At 40.8% G+C, this 14396-nt stretch overlaps 1 protein-coding gene across 1 annotated transcript in view; it reads left to right on the plus strand.

The window, feature by feature from the left end:
* The first annotated feature begins 279 nt into the window (after positions 1-279).
* cfap74 (cilia and flagella associated protein 74) overlaps positions 280-14396 on the plus strand; it is a 53211-nt gene continuing 39094 nt past the window's right edge. The window contains exons 1-12 of the mRNA XM_018746684.2: positions 280-363; positions 1688-1802; positions 2581-2704; positions 3310-3432; positions 5465-5563; positions 6313-6417; positions 7356-7529; positions 9624-9734; positions 9809-9911; positions 10446-10603; positions 10686-10905; positions 11019-11210. Of these exons, the coding sequence (XP_018602200.2) occupies positions 1703-1802; positions 2581-2704; positions 3310-3432; positions 5465-5563; positions 6313-6417; positions 7356-7529; positions 9624-9734; positions 9809-9911; positions 10446-10603; positions 10686-10905; positions 11019-11210 (1509 nt within the window). The 5' untranslated portion in view covers positions 280-363; positions 1688-1702. The remainder of the gene's footprint in view (positions 364-1687; positions 1803-2580; positions 2705-3309; positions 3433-5464; positions 5564-6312; positions 6418-7355; positions 7530-9623; positions 9735-9808; positions 9912-10445; positions 10604-10685; positions 10906-11018; positions 11211-14396) is intronic.

Consider the following 14396-nt stretch of genomic DNA (forward strand, 5'->3'; position numbering starts at 1 on the left):
ATAATGGCAAACCAACAAATAGCTGGGAAACAATCAATCTTCTGTAAGGAATAATAATAATAATAATAATAATAATAATAATAATAATAATAATGTGTGGGACTTTTTAGCTCCGGATTTCGTCCTGTTTAGGAAAACATTATGCAAAATTGTTATGATAGCACGTGTCACAGACCTGATAAACTTAAAACGCTGCGACGTTTATGTTATTGTTTTCTCGGACCCTTTGGGCCTCCGCGGTGGTTCAGTCCGTCTCCATGGGAACGGAGAGGACGCCACGCGCGACCGGAGCGGCGCGAGCTCGATTTCTGAGGACGAAGTGAGTTTTCCTCAGGTGCTCTTTGTCAGTCTTTACGTTTCAAGGTAATTTGCATCGTGTTTAAAACTTGTTATTTGCCGTTCAGTTCTATTGAGAAACGCGTCTAAGTTCAGCCATTTATTCAGAATGACTAAATTAATCGTTATTTAATTCCTCAGACTCATGATGATGTGTACGTTTCCAGAAGTTAGTCCCTTGCTTACCTACCGCGTCATGGAAACTGCTGTGCTCTTACAATACATTATTATTATTATTATTATTATTATTATTATTATTATTCATTATGTTCACGTTTCAGACTTATTTTAGAACATACGACTGTTGTCCCCAAACCACAGTTACTTCTGACACTTGTGTGTTTTTGGTTCGGGTTCAGTTCTCTACTGTTATTATACACACTCTCTATAATATAATCATCTATGTGAAATATTGGTCTTCATAATGATTGAAGAGGACAACTTTAACTGTTCTTTCGCACCAAACACGCGTATGGGCCACGAGACGTGGAAACAATTTCAGCAGTCTCATTTCTGTGCAGCTCTTCTTTGGCTTCTTTGGCAGGATTGTTGAGGGCTGATTTCACGCTAATGAGACTCTCAGTCCCACTGGTGTCACGCGGGGCGTGATACCAAAATGAGCGTCTATAAAATTTGCGTGCAGTGTTTCACCAGAAATGTATTATTTTTTATAGAAATATCCCTGTAGTTCGTTATAAAAACAAAAACATTTTTCGTAAAAAAAACCCAGTTTACATGATCTATCAATATTCCTACAAGGATAAAACTCTGCGCTCGTTGACTTTTTGAACTTTCTAATGCGCTCCGCCCAGAGCTCTCATTATAACCCAATTACAGTACAATTACAATTACAATGACGCTTCGAATCACGTGGTTTCGTCTCCGCGCGCTACAAATGCGCTTTTGTTTTGTTTTCGTCGCCGATTTTGTCCCATTTTCCCGTGTTTTAGCTACAGTATTGTGGTAATTAGTATTTATGAACATGAACCTGTCTCAATAACGGTAAAATAAACATCATTTTGATGTAGTTCTTAACGTTTCACTTTGAATTCTATTGCTTTCTTACCGAATTTTCACTTTAACCACATGAAACTATGTAAATGTAAATACGATTCAGGCTGTGCGAATGATATTGTAATTTAAAGGTATAATTTTAATTTAGCTAGTTGCTTCTGTCACTACTATTGCCATTACATGATTTGGTGATATACAGGAATTACAACAAGTAACAGTACAAACAACATCACTAAGGATTCTCTGTCTGGTATGGGAGGAGGTCCATGGGTGGGGTGACACCAACCCTAGTGACCCCACTGCTCAGTCCTCTACTATATCTCATATCTCATCACAGGCTGTGAAAGTCGCAATGGATGCTGAGGAGAGACCCCTTGAAGAACCTTCAGATGTCCCAGAGTCTTCTACCCAGAATGCATTCTGTGTTGTCTCACCGGGGGCTGAAACTCACGGTATGTTCATCTTACGGGGGGTCGGGAGGTGACAAACGAACTGAGGCTGAATTAGCTACATTCTGTAATAAGTTAGCAAAGTACATTTATATTTATTTTACGTTAAATTGTACAATAAATAAGCATTATTATTTACTCGCTTAGCTGACACATTGTTCTAGAGCAACTTGACTTGTACACTAAGTCATTTACGATTTGCCCATTTATACATCTTTTTTTTTACTGGAGAAATTTAAGGTAAGTACCTTGCTCAAGGGTACTTCAGCAGGAGGTGGGATTTGAACGTGGGTCCTTGGTGTGCAAGTAGTAGTGCCAACATTACACCAACCAGGTCAGGTTAATGTAGGCTTCCTATGTCAGATAATTTATATTATTACATTTACAATATATTTATTAATTTATCTGATGCCTTTCACCAAAGCAACGTACAATGATTTGCCCATACATACAGCTGGGTAATTTTACCGAAGCAATTTAGGGTAAGTACCTTGTTCAAGGGTACTACAGCTGAGTTGGGATTCAAACCTGTGATCTTTGTCTCTAAAGGCAGCTGCTCCCCCAATAGTTTGATTCCCCTTTTCTTGTATCAACACATCTCCGAAGTAGAATATATATTTGATGACATATTTCCTTTGGGCTACTTTGTGACTATATTATACAACAAATATTCAGAACTTACTTATTTAATTTCTTCCATGATTAAAATAATGTAGGAAGCTTTTGAAAAGCCTTGTTGATTAACATTATTATTGTTTGTAATTTTGAATTTTTAATTTAGATGAAGGGCAGGATGTCAGCGAGGTCAACGAGGTCATTGAGGTCAGCGAGGTCAGCGATGTCAGCGACGAGGACAAACCTTTTCCAACAACGGCAGATGAGTTGACCGAATTCTCCCAGGACTGGTTTGTACTGCACTGTCTGAGATCCAGATAATCATTTTATCCACTGTAGAGGATATATGTTTTCAAGTGTATCTTCTCAACTAGATATGCTGCAGTGCTAAGTCCTAATTCAACTTATAAAGGATATTGTATGGTTTTAAATAATCACACGTTTGGGGTGGAGCTTGGACAACATCCTAGAAACAATAAAAATATATTTAACAATTATTACTCTGGAGGATTTAACAATGTGGACCTTAAGATTGATAAGACGTCTACTTACAGTTTTACTCTGGCATGTCTGTGATTGGTACCTGTTCTTACTAAAGCAAGTCCAAAATGTAAAATATATAAAATGCATTTTAAAATGTTCCCATAGACTAAAAGAAGAAAACAGTGAGTGCTAAAAAACACTTGTTTTATAGAACACCTGTGTTTTTTCCCAGATTTTTACACATATGCAGTTGCTTTTCTGGGGGTGCGAATGACACAATTGAAGCTCATGAGTAAATTTTGTGGTTACGGTGAAAGAATCAGTATGGATCCAGCAAATGGGACATGTTCAGGTGCGAGTTCAAATAGCAGACCATGTGCCCCTCCTTATTCACGTCTGATGTTTTGGACAGGGAAGGCATCGCTGCGGGTAGGAGGAGCCATGCGGACAGAGTGTGGATGTTCAAGCTGAGAAGGAACCTGGACCAGCTGGACTCCTTCTACAAGCAGAAGGAGCAGGAGGTCCTGAAAGCCAGGTCTGCAGCCGCCCTCCACTAGCTCTTCCGTAAGGCGACACAGCCCCACTAGCTCCACTGCCGGTCCGGCTCCACTTCGGAACAGAGGGACATTTTCCACATCGGCTGCTCCCATCTATTTTAAACCCCACTTTGTTCTAAAAATGTTATCATGACAGCACATGGTGCCAGGTATGTTTGCCCTGTCCCCTGAACAGGCTGTCCTTTGCCTGTGAGCTGTCATACCTCATTATGGCAGAGCCATTTTTGACATTTTTTCACTCTTTTTCGCTTAATTTTCTTCCGTGATCATTGAGTTGTTGAATTATTACTGGAAAGTACTGTAAAGAAATCATACGGCACAAAAATTCATTTTAAAATATTTGAATTAACAGTTAGAAAACTAAAATAATAAAACAAGAATGATTTATTTAGTACATTTTTTAATTTAATAAATTAAAACGAACAAATAATTGTAAGTAGTGTACATTTGCATTTACATTTATTCATTTAATAGACGCTTTTCTCCAAATTAATGTGTATCTCGCAGAAAAATACAATTTAGTTATTTTAAGTCAGTTTGTCGGTTTAACACTGATTTGAGAGAAAAGTGTCTGTTAAATGAACAAATGTAAATGTCTGCACAGTATTTTCTCCAGAACACCTTTCATAATAAGATTTTTGTCAATATGAGAATTATTTTTGTTTTGTTAAAGTTTTTAATTTCAACTTGAAATGGATGTGAGTCATTTTGCATCCTTCTACAGGTGGAATGGTGTATCTATGGGGTAAAAGTGCCTTATAGGGAAAGATGGTCACAGCTGAGGAGTTGCATGTCTGGGACAACATACAGGGGCACCATCTGTTTATGAAAGTAAAGGAAAGAGGGAAGGAAGAAAATTGTTGAAACGGTGCCTTCAGGAATGATGGAAAATATTCGTTGCCACTCCGGCTGTGCCTGCTGGCGGCCTGGGAGCAGATTGGCGCGTTGCAGCTCATTACATGGCAGCAGGAACACGCAGCGGGAACGCGTCGCTGATGTACGACTGCGGACAGAGGGCTTTCGCACACAGAGCTGGTGTTCTCCCTGCACCGGCGGGCCATCATCTGTTCCCGAGCCGCCACATTGGCACGGCTTTTAGAGCAAAAGTGTCTCTTTACTGTGTTTTAACTCATCCACGGTAATGCACCCAATTATGCCTGCACTGGGTGGTGCTATTATAAGGCAATGACCCAAACACAGAATTAGGCTCCATACTGTGCTCCTCGTTTCTGAATCATCTCCCAATATAGGTGTAGTTTCCAGAAGTTTAAAGTCTGTGCCGTATTCACTGTCTCATTTTTATCGTTGTAACTACAGTTTGAGAGAGTTCAGGCTACGGTGTATGGATAACCTTAGTGGTCATTTTACAGTACAGGTTGTCTTTGACTTGGGACAAGTGTCACTTAGAATAGCCCAGCCTTAGGAATGCCATCCCAAAAACCTTGCTATATTATTTTACTTCGTTAATGTCTTAATGATGATCGCACCATCTGCTGTACGACAACATGATCTGACCCCATTGTCCAGTAGCAACCGTATTTTGTTTACGTCTCTTTTTGTTTGTGATTGCTTTCAAGTTGCTTTGATTTAAAATGATTAGCAAGCAAAAAACTGAGTGTTTTGGGCTTGCTGCAAAGAAAAACCAAAAGACAATGGAAGTGAAAGTGAAAGTGAAAATAATACTGTTGTATAAAAATACAATGCCATATTGTATTTAGATTATTACTTTTCTGTAATACTAATATTTCAACAAAATAATGTGCAGAATTTGCAAAAAAAAAATATAACAAAGCCCTGTTACAAAACATAGCATTGATCCATGTAAATTGTTTTATATCCTTATGGTTCATATAATACAGCATAAGTGGATTTTCAACTAACAACAAAGTAGACTTACAACGGGGTCGTCAAAACAAAAGTGCTTCAGAAGTCACAAACCACCTGTAATCGTTTTTCCCAGGGTAATGAGGTCTAGGCTGTGTGTCTGAATCCAGGGTGTGTGTTCTGAAGGGAGGAGCTGAAGGCATGCCAGCAGCACGTCACTGAGCTGAGGGAGCAGAGGGACAAGGTGGACGCAAAAATGGAGAGGCAGAAGGAGGAAGATAACACGTATGTAAAATTGTGTTGGAACCGGAGCGTCTGGTGCTGTCAACAAAACACTGCGAGTGGGAGGTGGGGGCCTGTGGTAGGAAACACGGCTGACCTACTTTACCATGTTTTCATGTACCATTTGTAGTGCATTAAATTCCCTGGAGTTATTATAAAAGTGACAGTGATTAACTCAGATTGAGCCAAGTTACACCCCGATTCCAACTAGATTGAAATCTTGGCCATACAAGGTTGGTTTTATAATCAATACAGCATAAGGCTCCCTGGGGCCTTGCGTACCACACAAAGCCTTTTGAATTTCAGCTTGAATAAGTCCCCTCTGAAATAAAATTTGAGGAGCACATGTTGTAAACCATTTAAATATTTTTACAGTTTTCTTCCCCAGCTCTCACTCTTTGTGCAAGGAAAGAACACAGCACACCTACATCAATTCTGCAGTCGGTCTAACTCTGGGCTACTAGATGGCACAAAGAGCAAGGGGGGAACTCACTCATGCTCGCTCATCGATGGATGGCTGGATGGATGGATGGATGGATGGATGGATGGATGGATGGATGGATGGATGGATGTTCAGTCTACCGATCAATCAATCAATAATTTTTAAATGGATAAACTGATGGATGAATGGATCAAGTGATGGATCAATGGATCAGTTGATGAATCAACTTAATAAATAGCAATAAAAATGGCCAAGTAAACGATTAGTAAAAGTTGTAGAAAACACTGAAGGTACTGTCTTTACCCCACAGTGCGGCATTGTTTCGTCTGCGGGCTCAGCTGAACCGGCTGAGCGCAGAACTCAATGCAGAAGAGGAGCTGGAGGCCCAGCTTTCCCTAGCCTTACGTGAGCACGAGTGAGTCTCCGCCTCTCCAAAGAGTCACAGCACACTAGTAAACTACAGCAGCTGTGGATCAGATCCCAGAAGGGGCCTTTCAGGATGTAACATCTTAGAAGTGCTCGTGTACCAGCATTATAAAATGACACATGGAAAATTTGTGAGCTGTCCAAGATGCCTTGGATATGAGAGTCCTTATGCCACAGCAGCTATAATAATCAACATTAAAGTGTAATGTGTGGTTGAATGTGATAACCATATTGTTGCAAAGAATACCAAGGAAGGGAGTGTGTGCCATTACGTATTTTTAGGACTTAGATTGTCTTCTGCATTACGTTGATAAAAACTGTTGCTTCATTTACTTTAAATGTAAAATAGAAGTCTTTCATTGTTTATATGGGAAGGTGGTGTATAGTGGTTAGAGTTGCTGCCTTTGGCTCCAGAGGTCACAGGTTTGATCTCTACCTCTGGCTGTAGACCCTTGAGCAAGGTACTTACCCTAAAATTGCTCCAGTAAAATTTCCCAGCTGTATAAATGGGTAAATACTTCTCACTTTAACATTATAAGTTGTTTTTGAGAAAAGTGACACCTAAATGAATTGATGTTTTGTAAGTGGTGTACGAAATTTGTACATTCCTGCAAAGCACAGATTTTTGCTGAAGGTTTATGTTCATAATTCTTTACAATTCTTTATAACTGATGATGCATTAGCAGGGTTTCTGGGACTTCACCGGGAAACACGTTTAGTTTTTAATCTTAATTTTAGTTATAACGTTAGGCATTGCGCAACTTATTCTTGAAGATCGGGACTCAGCTGTCTTCTGAAATGTCATGAGGTCCTAATCTACAGCCCTGCAAAATGTCAAGTTGCTCCATTGGCATGTGTTTATGTTTAACGAGTTTAATTACAGACTATTAAGACTACAAATGCATTCCATGCCTGGACCCATCTCAGGGTGGAGCTCTGTCGGGTGGAGGTGGAGCTGGGCAGGTTGTCTCTCCTGCGACAGGAGTTGCAGCGTGAGGAAAAGCTTTTTGAGGCAGAGAAGGTACAAAAAGCAACAGAGAGGCTGCACAGGGAGGAGGAGGCTACCCGGAAGACCCAGCTGAGGATCCAGCAGGAGAGACGGTAAACACAGATGGACTTTTGGTGCATTACAACAATTCTGAGGCACAGTAAGCACAGGACAGTAAACACAGGACTGGCAGATGTGAGAGAGACAAAACACAAATTGGTGTGAGGAACAGTAAACAAAGCAGTAGAAAATCTACCAAGAGGTGTATGTGTAAATAATAATAATAATAATAATAATAATAATAATAATAATGAAAAGAACTGTTCAGTAAATAACAGCATTTAAAAAATTGCAAAAATAAAACAATAAGGGAAAATGTAAGCTATTAGGGAAAGGAGATAGATCACTGAAATGTGTAATGTGAAAGACATTTTAAACATCTGGGCCTTAAGGCTGGATTTAAAGGTACCAGAGCAGGAGATTCCCTGATAATCTTTGGAAGGATATTCCACAGTTCAAGGAGCATAACTGGAGAACACCCTATTTTCTAAAAAATGCAGGACAGTTTGAGGAATGTGTAAAAGACCAGTCAGATGAACAAAGGTTGTGAGATGGGGAAAAGACTATAAGACAGTAAGTCAGAGAGGTACAGAGGTGTCAGACCATCGGAAGCTTTTTTGATCAGCATGAAGATGAAGTCAACTTGAAACTGTACAGGAAGCCAGTGCAGTTACTTGTTCCAGACATGGTGAAGAGGTGTGCTGTCTAACAAGTGTAGTGTAACTACACCTGTCAAGATCCAGTTCAACATTTAGAATTTACAGATACACTAGAACTAAAGTGAGGATTATTAAATCAGTGCAGTGACCCTTTGTCCTCCCTTCATCCAGTCACTGAGTTCCTAAGAGGCCCTTGACTGCCATTATAGAGGCGGATGGCGGTTAGTAAGAAGGACCCCAAAAAGCACTTCTTTGTGCTCCGTAACTGATGATCCAGTGACTAGAGGAACTCACAACGGCCACCTCATGGGACCGGCTGTAAGCTATGGTCCATAATGGGCTCTAACTTCCTCCTCATTCTGGTCTCTGCCACTGCCTACATCAGTTATCCATAATTCATGTTAATGAGTAATTTTTTTATCATAAATTATATTTTCTAAATCTGCCTTCCCCAAAGTACTTTTCTGATTATCCTTTGTCTCAAGCTATTTCTGAGAAAGTGCTGTTCCTTAGCATACCACCTCAGGTTTTCAGCACTAATTGTGTTAAATTCTGGGATCACACCTTCCGGTGGTATCGCACGTGCTTCAGAGAGGTTGAGTAGCCGAGTGACGTTTCACACTCAATCATCACACTTGCTGCATTGCTTCCATACTTGTGCTCTGATATACACAGGCTGATTTGAAAATATGAAAGGGAGGATGCAACACATCAAAGTGTAGTTTTTCTGAAGTCGTTTAACCTATCGTGTTGTAAAAGTTTCCATTAAAGGATTGGCTCATTCAGTTCTTGGGTTTTGTGAACTTGGCATTAGGGGAAAACTCATCTATTTCCATTTATATATATATATATATATTCAGTCATTTAGCAGACGTTTTTCTTCAAAGCGACACGTAACTCGGAGAAATCAGAAGTTAATGTCACCAACAGATGAGAGATACAGATGGATATCCTGAAGTAGTCAATTAATCCAATACCACCTCACTCCATATAAACAGAACTAACTTGAAGAAATGGATAATGGTATGAAAGTTCAAGGAACAAATAGGAGGTCAGGAGAGAAGCAGTTCTGAAAGACATGTTTTTGACGATTCCTGGATGTTGAGAGAGATTTAGCAGCTCATTCCACCACTTTGGAGCCAGAACCAAGAACCTTTGAGTTTTTGATTTTGGACCTCTTCTGCATTGGACCACGAGGCAACACCCCACCACCTGGTGTTTATTGCTTGGGATGTAGCAAATGTTTATTATTTTTGTCATGATGTTATCATTTGTGTTTGTCTTAAATTTAGCAGTTTGTGATCCTTGCACACTTCTATCATAATTGATTATTATTAACATTGTAATTGACATAATGATGTGTAATGGTGCAGTATCATGGATAATTCTTGATGCATGTAGTATTCTTTACATAGATGTTGAGTACACTATTGATTGGTGTCAGAGTGGGATGGCCGGTGTCAGTGTTCATCTCCTTTGTTGATTAAGGAAGCTGAAGGCTCTGGCACAGGAGGAGAAGGAAAAGCGCCGCAAAATGGCAGAGGAGATCCGGGCCAGCCGACAGAAAGCATCTGTGTACCTGAAGGAGACTGTCAAAAGGTAGACCCTTCTTCTACAACACAATTACAAGAGTATAGTAACACCAGGAATGGTGTATTGATGTTATTTTTTAGAATCCAACATGAGGCAGCTGCAAAGGAGCTGGAGGAGAGAGAACTTCAGACAAGAAGGATGCAGGCAGCTCTGTCTCTGAAGAACAACATTGCAACCATACAGGTGAGATGGTTTCAGAAAGCCAGACGGTGAAGAGTCGTACCACCAGTCGCACGACTCTGTGAACAGTCATACAGTCACACCAGAATCCAAGCAATATAGTGAAGTCATTCCAAGATAAAAGTGAGACTGTTCCAGAAAGTTGGCACTAAGCAATCATAGCATATTGACGCTCATGAGAAAGTGCTCCAGAAGGTAAACCCTGCTATACCAACATTCACTTGAGAATGTTGCCACATTATCTCTCTTTCTTGGCTTTTACACCGTCAACATTTACCAACAACCTCATGAAAGGCCTCAGTTGTGAGAATCATTGTATAGGGTAGCAGGCAGATTAGCAATAGCTTATGTTCAGTCATACTTCAAAGGTGTCAGGATGTCTTCAGTTGTAGTTCCCCTCTGCAATTAATGAATGAACGAGAGAATGAATCAGTTGTGTCAAACATTTTCAACATTCACATTTTTGGACTCCTGTCTGTTGCATTTAATGTGGTTGGTGATGTCTTCTTCAACTGTTGCTTAATGTCTGCTTTTCAGGAGAACTTGCGTATCCATCAGGCAAGAAAAAAGGACCGTGTCTTAAAGAAGAAGGAGGAGGAGAGGCGTCTGTTGGAACGACTTGAGGCTGAAGGATATGATGTTGGAAAGTACATGAACCAGCTGAAAAAACTCAAGGACCGCGAGAAGAAGAAGAAGTAAGTTGCTGGTTCTGAATGTTTGACAGCTTTTTAGCCTCCTTGGGCGAAACAAGTCTAATCCCTCAAATTTATTTTCTAGAAAACTGGAGGAGAAGTGGAAGTCCAAGCATGCAGAAATGGCCACCAAATTGTCACCAGAAGAATCTTTGGTTGAAAGGCCAAAGAAGCAGAAAGCTCTGCTTTCTCCTCCAAGGCCACCAAGCTTGGCCATGGCTTTATCTCCAAGAATATCACAAGAAAGTTTAGTGCAGGACCTTGAGTCAGTGGTGGCAGAGACTGAAGAGGAGCCAGTAAGATCTGTAAGTGAAAATTATAGAAGAGAATAGTTTGTAGATGGAATTCAACCACCACTGGTGTGAAGTTCAATTTTTGGCTCTAAGCAGGCCTGGTTTTGTTTCCTCTGCGAGTAAAGGAGCAGCTGCCGTGCTCCTCCTCATCAGACGAGGATAGCCCTGCCAGCGGAGACAGCTCCCCGTTGGGCTGGGGGAGCAGCGAGGAGGTGGAGGACGAAGGAGACAAGGAGTTGGAGGATGGAGGGTTCGAGGAGAGCCTAGCACTACCTGAGTTCAGTGGCCTCTGGGAGCAGGCAAACTGGGAGTACACGGTAATTAGGGGAACAAATTTCTCGGGACAGCAGCCTGCTAATATCTATGCAAATTTTCTATTGTATCATTTACTGATTACCTGCTATCTGAATGGCACCCCTGTAGGCAGCTAATTGAGGGATGTGAACCAGTAACATGGGATCACAGAAACAAACTGTGTTGATAATCCTATGTCTGTGTCTAAAGCTCTTTGTCTGTTGGTGATAAACTTTAGTTTACCCTTACTTAGAAAGTGGGCTGCCAGTTGCATAAGTGTGAAGTACTCTTCAATATAAAAAAATCATCGATATATAAAAAAATTTTGACATGTAACCCCTTCAGTGCGACAGTCTATTTCATGTTCTTGTTTAAATCAACACTGTTACAGAACTAAATTAACTGGTTACTGAACAAAACATATCTTTTAATGTTATATTGATCATTTTCAGTTTATTTTTCTCTGCTTTTGCAACCTTTGCTGATGCCCTTTCAACCTTTTTACTGACGCATTTTGATAATTGGGCTCTCTTGTTTGCAAGATCACTGCCTAAGTCTTTCGCTCTGCAAAGCACTGTGGTCATTATTTCCAGGGTAATTTAGAGGTTAATACACTAAACATAGCCAGAAAATAGCCAGACTGACACCACTGAAAGAAAAAACAACCTTTTGGTCTTGAGACACCAAGTGCACCCCTCTGTCACAAAGCATCTGATATGATGGACGATGCCATTCAACTGAACAAAAACACAAGGAATCGTGCTGTTAACAGAGTAAAAAGTCGTTTACAAGTCACTATCTTTTTTGTTATCCAGGAACCCATGTATATCAAAGGTGATCACGCTGTATATGGAGCTTGCAATAATTAACATGTTTAGCCAGTGCTGTGGAATCAGAGTCATGGAGTCAAATTCGGTAAAAATGTACCAACTCAGACTAAATGCACCGTATATGCCGGCGTATAAGTCAACCCCCAAAATAATATGCAACTTTTGGGCAGTGCTGTGGAGTCGGAGTCGGAAGCAATTATTTGGTTACTGGAGTCGGAGTCTAAGGTTTTGAGTACCGACTCCACAGCCCTGTGTGTAATTATTAACATCAACATTATAATTAATATAATAATTTCTGCTTTTGTATTATTACTAGGTCGATGGCTTGGTAAGACATGTTTTTAAGTCATATCCCTCCTTTACGGGAATTTGTGTACCAGTGATTTCCCAGGATGAATCGGTTCCATTACAAGAGGGAGAGGCATTTTCTACCCAAATTAGTTTTAAGCTTATTGTTTACTTTGAGGGGGGCGCGGTGGCGGAGTGGGTTGGACCGGGTCCTGCTTTCCAGTGGGTCTGGGGTTCGAGTCCTGCTTGGGGTGCCTTGCGACAGACTGGCGTCCCATCCTGGGTGTGTCCCCTCCCCCTCTGCCCTTATGCCCTGTGTTGCTGGGTAGGCTCTGGTTCCCTGCGACCCTGTATGGGACAGGTGGTTCAGAATGTGTGTGTGTTTGTTTATTTTGTTAGATCAACGGTGTTGCAATTGAGATCATCGTGAGTGCTGGAGCAGCCATGGGGCAGTGATGGAATGTGGTTAAAGACTGAGTGAGCAGAGCATTGGTCGGGACCGGTGAGCCTTACATATTACCTGGGATGATGGAGGGATTGGATACTGGAAGTGGTTCTTCACAGTATGCCCGCAGTAAGCCGTCCTTCCACCCTGGCCAAGATTTGTGACGACGGGCATCACTTCCCATCTCCGGGGGTCTCCGGGGCTCCAAACATGCCGTGACACTCCGCTTCGCTACTTCTGCATGAGGAGAAGCTCATCTTTAGCTCAGGAAGCCGTGGCCGCACTGACATCACGCCACTGCAGTCTTGAGTTTGCGAGCAACTTATTACAAAAGCAAAACACAGCAAAGGGCAGCTGTTTAAATGAGTTCTTTTATGCATATACATTGTTTATGATTTTTTTATGATGTTACTTACTCTTTTCTGCATAAGAGTTGCAGTTGCATGATACTGAAACAAAGCTGTGTTGAAACCTCCTGTAAACGGTTGAGCCATAATCTGCCAGATTAATGATACGTGTTAGACACGATGGGGAAAAGAGCTAAATGGGAATCTTTTCTCTTGAAGAGGTAGGGGGTGGAAGTCTCGAAGGCTCCTAAATCGTTAGATGCCAGTCTGGAAATTAATTTACCCCGCTGTCGGCAGCGGAGGGATGCTAAATTGTGGTTTTAATGGCACTTCATAGTTGCTGATCAAACCAGATCTGCTCTTTTTAACAGTATATCTTCTGGACGCCTCACTGTGCTGGGAATTAATTTGTAGCCAATTCCGAAAGTTAGAAAGTCTGGGCTAATTGGGTGTGACAGGAAAGTTCAGAAATCTGTTTATGCCAAATAGCGGGTCCTCTTTTTTCTTGGTCAGGAGCTGGATGAAAGTGTTTAGGACTGACAGTTACAGATGTGCTTTTCAGTCAGACTCAATGTGCTGTTACACATGTACTAATTCCCTTTGTTTTGTACACATGTAGTTTTAAAATCGCTGCAGACAAAGCCTTGCATTGGCAATAAAGTCAGAGTCACTACCTGTAGTTAAAGGACTCGGGTTTAAATCCCACCTCTTGCTGTAGTACCCTCGAGTAAGGTATTTTCCTTGAATTGCTACACAAAAAAATCCAAGCTGCGTAAATGGGAAAATTGTTGTTAAATCGCATCGTAGAAAACCATCCACAAAATTAATATAGTAATATTGCATCAAGTGCTAAAAATATGTGTGTTCTGTTGCACAAAAGTTGTGAAAGGCATGCGATTATGATATGTTCAGTGTCAAGGAAGGAATACGCAATATGGTTCCTTGTACTGTATTGTGATACTCTGTACACACTGCAACTAGGGTATAGTAACTGCAGGGTTAACAATCATACCACATGCATGACGATAGATTAGATGTGGGTATCGCACATCAATTATCAAATGTCAGATTTAGGGACTTAATAAACCGGCTTTGCATTTCCCTCAGCTGTCAAAGTAACCAAGTGGAAAACAGGCTTCTTTTCTGTATTTAGGTCAATGCAAACTCTTATGGAAACTGACTAATTAGCCAGAATATAAATTATATTGCCGCAAACTACCGGAATTTGTTTATTATATTGTCCAAATGCACTTTTTATCAAATTAATTCTGCTGGATTTTTTTCCATTTAATTAGCAGC

The sequence above is a fragment of the Scleropages formosus genome, chromosome 2 (genome assembly GCF_900964775.1).
Source record: "Scleropages formosus chromosome 2, fSclFor1.1, whole genome shotgun sequence".
Lineage (NCBI taxonomy): Eukaryota > Metazoa > Chordata > Actinopteri > Osteoglossiformes > Osteoglossidae > Scleropages > Scleropages formosus.